Consider the following 6,509-nt stretch of genomic DNA (forward strand, 5'->3'; position numbering starts at 1 on the left):
GCAGGACACTCTTAAAAAAACTGACCTCTACTGTTTGGATCATTGCAATGAACCAAGCAGCTCACAGAAGATTGTTAAAGGAACTGCTAAAATAATGGCTGGTGCCAGAGCTTGTACATACTGTATATATATCTTGTGCCATGCAAACTGCTGCTATTTTTTAACTGTCTCTTCTGCATTGTTTATACAAGAAATATATATAAATATTCTAAATACACGCAGGATTTTACCAGAGTAGCAAATATTGTAATTTATCTGATATTTGTGGTGATGAAACATTGTCAGAAATGGAACTGGTGTATCCTATTGTGCAGGATTTCTATTTTCCCTAAATTAAAATTTTGTTATAATAAAAACTCTTGTTTGCTATCTTCTTTTCATGACTATTTAAATGAATATACTATTTTTTGTTGATGCAGTTTTTGTATTTGTGGTAGTTTTGTCAATACAAGTTGTAAAAACAAAACCAAACAATATCTGCCAGGTAATATTTATTTTTTACAAGGCAGCTACTTTTCTGGAAGGGTTTAGACACATACTGACAAATACACAGCAGCTGTATCGAAACAATACAGCCGCATCATCTTTAACTGAACAGAAGGGGTTTTGTTGGGGCCTTGGGAGGCCAGGAGGGCTGTGTAAAAATGGATATCTAGGAAAGGGTGTCACTGGTTGCTAACCAGCTTTGGACAGACTAACCTCTAAAGAGCTAAAGAGGGACAGAAGGACGAGACAATACGCCAGCACCAGACGCAGAATGTGGTGTTCTTGAGCCAGGGGACCATCCATCTTCACCTCAACAGGGAGTAGGAGATGAAAGGACGACACAGGCGCCAGGAAGGCGAGTCACTTTTGTTTGACGCAGGCGAGGGACATAGCCATGTCCTTAGCTCGAGGCCAACGATTTGTCTCTGTCTCATAAGAACATGGATATGGACACACAAAGGACAAATTTTAAGTCTAAAAAAGTTTCATAGCACACAGGATTGACTTCTTTGAATATGTCCATGTACATTCAACACACATTTGCAATCAAATATTGCATTTGTGTTAAAAAATCAAGTGCCAGCTGATTCATAACAATGATTAATCCACTAAACCACAAAATATTATACACACTGATTGCCATGAACATGATTTAGTCAAACAACACGACAATGGCCGGCCTTCACTTAGCAACAAATCAAGCGTGTAAAATACATGCTTATCCTCCCACGGCTGACAGATGAGTTGGAGATCAGGGGAGAAATTAAGAGATGTAACTCATTCTCACCCACCTCCCTCCTACCCCACCTCCTCCTCCTGAGAGCCCTGAATAGGTTCGAACAATAGCCATGCGTGGGACACAAAGGCCGGGGGAGTCCAAGCTCTCGTGCCTGAGACACAGACCCCCTCCATTCAATCTACATTTCATCATGGTAACAAGCGCTGTCGGGCCAAAAGGCCTGACACCCTCACTCGCCACAAAGGCGGTTAGCTCTAATATATGAGGCTATTGACACTGAAAAGAGCCCCTGTCAGTACTTGGGGATTGTCAGCTGTGGGATGTCTCAGTGGGGGGAGGCAGCTGCCAGCCAAACCAAGCGACAGAGCTTCTGTCGTGGGGGCCGGTGTTGCAGCATCACCTGGTCCCTGGTCCCTTGACACAGAGACTCTGGGTCCTCCCACAAGGCCCCCCCTTTTACTTGGGCACAGGTGGGAATGGGAAGCGGAACACATTGTAGAGATTAGTGGGGATCGGCCTCCCTTTGCTCTAGGTAGATAATTACAGACACTGACTTGTGCAAAGCTGGTGTTTCCTGATCAGCAGCAGATGGTGTTAACCCACGATGTGGCATCAGCAGTCTAGAGCATGTGTGTGTGTGTGTGTGTGTGTGTGTGTGTGTGTGTGTGTGTGTGTATGTGTGTGGGTGTGATGTGTGTGGTGTGTAATGGATATGCTTCTTAAATCATACAATATGGACAGGTCCTCTGTGTGCCATTATGGTCAGCCTCTGCTGTCATCATGGTGCTCTTTAGCATACGCTAACCAGCAGTGGCAGCTCTGGTTTAAGTCATAATGTTGTGCACAATTACCTCTGAAAATTAAACACAGTGATACAGAAAAGGATCATTTTAGCAAGGGGGGAAGGGAGTATTCACATCCTTTATTTAAGTTAAAGTAGTAATACTACAATGTAAAATTCAAATGTAACATTCAAAATCCTACTCATGTAAAAGTACAGAAGTATTATCAGCAAAATGAACTTAAAGTAATAAAAGTCAAAGTACTTATTTTGCCAAAGGACCCTTTTCATAGTGCCATATATGATCAGCCTTGATTCATTCATTTGTGACTAGAATTTGTGTAATGACTTTATTATGCAGGGTAAAGGTAACAATATTTCAACATGTTTTTAATCTCTCTTAAAACTCTACAGACATATGGTATTATCTTAAAACAAGAGAAAATAAGGCAGGCACTATGAAAACAAGGTTAAACAAGTTCACTTGCATTGAACACAGGTTGAAATATACAACAGTGGCAGATCATTATAACGTTTTTATAAGAAAAACGTACAATATCTGCCTCTAAAATATACTGTATAGTGAAGTAGAAATATAAAGTAGCATAAAATGGAAGGGCAAAAACCTTAAACTGTACTGTTTAAGTTACTTTTCCACCTCTGCATTTTAGTATTCCATATTAACCATAATGGCTGGAAGAAATTCAATAGATTGTTATAGAGAGGAGAGTTACAGTTCATACACAACCGTACTATATTGTCTTCAAAAACAACTACACGTCAGATTAAGTAATCTAAAATCTGAGATAAAATAGTACAAATTGAATCTACTAAATTGCTTATCAGCTGAAGAAGAAGAAGCAAAAATCAAAGGCATAAACATTTTACCAACACAAGGTGTTGATGATACTACACATTTACCCTTTTGTGCATTAAATCCAAACACCGTACCATGTAGACAGATGGATAAGTTAACTGCTTCAGATACTGATCAATAGAGGAGTCCTTGTCCCAACTTGGCTTAGCACAAAATGCACTGACAGAGTTAATTAGGGGACTGAAAGACCCAATTAAGAGGATTGAAGGGCTGGACAGGGGAACATACGCACACATTGTGCAGCGTCTGGATAAGGGGGAACTTCAATTAAGGGAGAACACACTTCCAGAGGCTTGTTGCCTGTTCTTTTTCATTTTGTGCTAAGTAAAGCCTACATCCCCCTTTTCACCCAGAATACTAATGAGGGGAATCCACAGCTGCTGGGGGTCAACACGCATATGCAATACGGTGTGCACATACGCTCACATGCACATCCACAGATGTACTGAGATCAGGAGATTGATGAGGGCTGGGATTCAGGTTGGACTTGCTAAACACTAATTAACCAACATAAAGGCTCAAGAAGGAGAGGTATGGTCTGGATTCATTTGTTTGGTTTTGTATGCAGCGTATTGGTTAAATGAGGTTTAATGAAAAGAAAACAACTTGCATATGCTTAAATCGTTAGGCTCACTCATGGAAGCATTGTGCTGCAGTTTGTCCTCTTTTGTTTTGATGCACTTCTGCCAACTGTGTGATGGTAACTCTAAACTGCATTTACTTAAATGTTGATGACTTTTCAAACAGTTCTCCTTGTGCCTACACAGGGTGCAGTTTTGTTTATTTCATAATATATTCAATCTGGTGTCTAGACAAATCTGTTTCTGTTGGGTCTGGTATAGATATGCAGAAGTAGGATACAAAACCTTCTGACCTTATAACAGTATGAAGTCACATGTAAAGGTTGGTCAGCTCTTGTTTCTAACAATACATAAACACAATAGAGAACAACTGAAAGTCCTCTCATTCTTGTAGTAAGTCCATGTAGCCCACAGTGATTCACTTTTCCACTCAGACTTTAGTTGCCGTCCAATTTGGTCCTCTGCAGCCACCATAGTTAGCTCAAAGACTGCAAATCATAATATACTGGTTACAAACTGTAAAAAATAAATAAAATTTAAAACAGTGGTTTCTCACCGTATATGTGGATGTGATTGTCTGTATATCTCAGGAGGGAAGTCAATTTGCATTACGTGTGTATTTTTTTTAGCCATGTAACCGGGTTAGAGTTCAGTAAATACTGATGATGTCATCGTCTGAAGATGGCTGAAGGGTGAGAGTGAACTCGCAAATTACTTTTTGTTTTAAAATGAACGGTCATATAGCAGAGAACACCGAAATCGTGTGCATATTGTGTTCCTTATTGTGTTATGTGTCGTATAAGATTTGGTATAGTTACTTTGTTTAAACGCTGTATTTTACAGCTCACGGAATCAGTTCAGGAAGTGCATTTGTTTACCAAAACATAACCTGGCTAGCGTTAGCATAGCCTGGTTAGCTGTGGTGTAGAGCAGCTTAAATCACGCAATAACGAATAGCGGACTATATATATCCTTCATTTTGGTAACTAGCGTTTTATTAAGCCTTACAAATGGCATTCATGGCTTTATTTCGAGTAATTAGCTTGCATGGCAGTGATAGCTGACGTTAGCTAACTCGTTTAGCTTGCCAGGCTGTGTATGTGTTAGTTAGCTAGCTAACGTTAGAGAGATAGCTTGAGAAAGAAAACAGCTGACAGCCTGCCTTGCTGTATTGACACAGCATGTTAAATATTTGATAAATGTACATGGATCGTGCAGTTGTGGTGTTATGGAAATATTTTCTCTGCTGTTTTAAAACGTAGCTCATTTCTAAATGTCTGTATGTTTACAGAGAAGGCTGGTGGGGAGGCTGGCTTCAGCAGAGCTTCCAGGCCGTCAAAGATAAGGTATTCCACACCATGGACATTAGTACTTCTTACTGTATCATTAGTAGTTGCTCAGCCTTTACAATGTTTGTCAGATGTTGCTCTGAGGAATATTTCAATGCCAACCGCTACTCTCCCTTCAATGTTTAAATTTCATAAAATGTTTCAATAGATGCATAAAACACCAGTTATATTTTACTGAACAACACACAGTTATCCGCATATTTGTCATGAAAGGTCAGAGCCAAAACCTATATATACCCAGGCAACATGATTACTGACAGTAAATCCAGTAACATTCATAGACTCAACTGCAGTGGTCTGCAAAAGTCAGCAAAGGCTGTTTTTTCTCTTCCAAATGACTTGAACTCCTCAACTCCACAAAAGCTGGCCACGCAGTTGTACAGTTTAATGTCCAAAGCTGTTGTCACCATTGTGGTGGCATGATTTTGGAACCTTTACCTCTGTCAATAAAAACTGAATGCATAGCATTATTCAGGTAAAAGACACAAGTTAAACTGTCCCAGCTATCTGTTAGCATGTGCAGAAAATCCATAAAGTTACAGCTGTTCAATTCTCAGAACATCTCTTTTTCAAAGAAAGTTTGGCTTTGATATTCCAGGAAGGAATTCTAGAACAATTGTGAGGCTGATTCATTCACAGTGCTTGAAGGTTGTTGAACTACTGAAAGTGACTTCATTTTCTAAATTTACCAGACTGTTCTCTCAGTTATATTATTTGCCTTTACCCACTTTTACATTACATTATATCCACATTACTGATGATTATTTATCAAAAAATCCCATTGTGTGAATATTTTGTGAAAGCACCAATAATCAACACTACAATATTGTCGCAATATTGAAGATTTTTTTTTTTTTCATATCGCTCAGCACTAGTATGTTATGTTTTCTATATATTGTTGCTGTGAGCGCCATTGAACTCTATTTTTTTGTGTTATTTGAATTTAATGTTTTCACGTACATACACGCTCATCTGAAACAACAAGAGCTTGCTAATGGAGATGATAAAGTTGAATCTGGATGTTAATTATTTGACTCTCTTCTTTGCAGTCATCTGAGGCCTTAGAATTCATAAAGCGAGACCTGACAGAGTTCTCCACTGTGGTGCAACATGACACAACCTGCTCACTTGTGGCTACAGCCACTGCTGTCAGAAACAAGCTTGCAGTAAGTTGCCGACTTTACCTTGTTCGTTGTTTTTTATTTAAGTATCTCTTGACAGTTAGGTGAAATGGCTGTTGAATGTGTGTTCAGTAGGCCAACGTCATACAGTATGATTTAAGTATTATTTGCTAAATACTAGGGCTGAAACGATTCCTCGAATAATTCGTTTACAAAAAATCCTCGAAGCAAAATTCTTTGCCTCGAAGCTTCGTTAAATCAATGTAATTAAGGTTGTACGGCTCACTGTGTTTCCGCAGGGAGGATAATTACTAGCGCACACAACAGGTTGACGCTTCTGTGGACACAAGACAGCAATAATACATATTTACTATTGCTGTTTACTAAGTATTTCTTACTAAGTATTTCTTATCCGATTAATCGATGGAATAATCGGTAAAATACTCGATTATTAAAATAATCGATAGCTGCAGCCTTACTAAATACCAAATCTAACCTGTCTATTTATTCTGCTTCCCAGGTGGAAGGTTCCTCTGAGACCTCAGAAAAGGTAAAGAAGAGCCTTTCTAGTTTCT

The 6,509-nt window shown here is 39.1% G+C and overlaps 1 protein-coding gene across 1 annotated transcript in view; it reads left to right on the forward strand.

The window, feature by feature from the left end:
* The first annotated feature begins 4,063 nt into the window (after positions 1–4,063).
* bsdc1 (BSD domain containing 1) overlaps positions 4,064–6,509 on the forward strand; it is a 9,226-nt gene continuing 6,780 nt past the window's right edge. Inside the window, exons 1-4 of the mRNA XM_078277521.1 lie at positions 4,064–4,156; positions 4,756–4,810; positions 5,863–5,979; positions 6,455–6,509. The exon at positions 6,455–6,509 is cut by the window's right edge and continues 113 nt beyond it. Coding sequence (XP_078133647.1) covers positions 4,146–4,156; positions 4,756–4,810; positions 5,863–5,979; positions 6,455–6,509 — 238 coding nt within the window. The 5' untranslated portion in view covers positions 4,064–4,145. The remainder of the gene's footprint in view (positions 4,157–4,755; positions 4,811–5,862; positions 5,980–6,454) is intronic.

The sequence above is a fragment of the Sander vitreus genome, chromosome 20 (genome assembly GCF_031162955.1).
Source record: "Sander vitreus isolate 19-12246 chromosome 20, sanVit1, whole genome shotgun sequence".
NCBI classification, from domain to species: domain Eukaryota; kingdom Metazoa; phylum Chordata; class Actinopteri; order Perciformes; family Percidae; genus Sander; species Sander vitreus.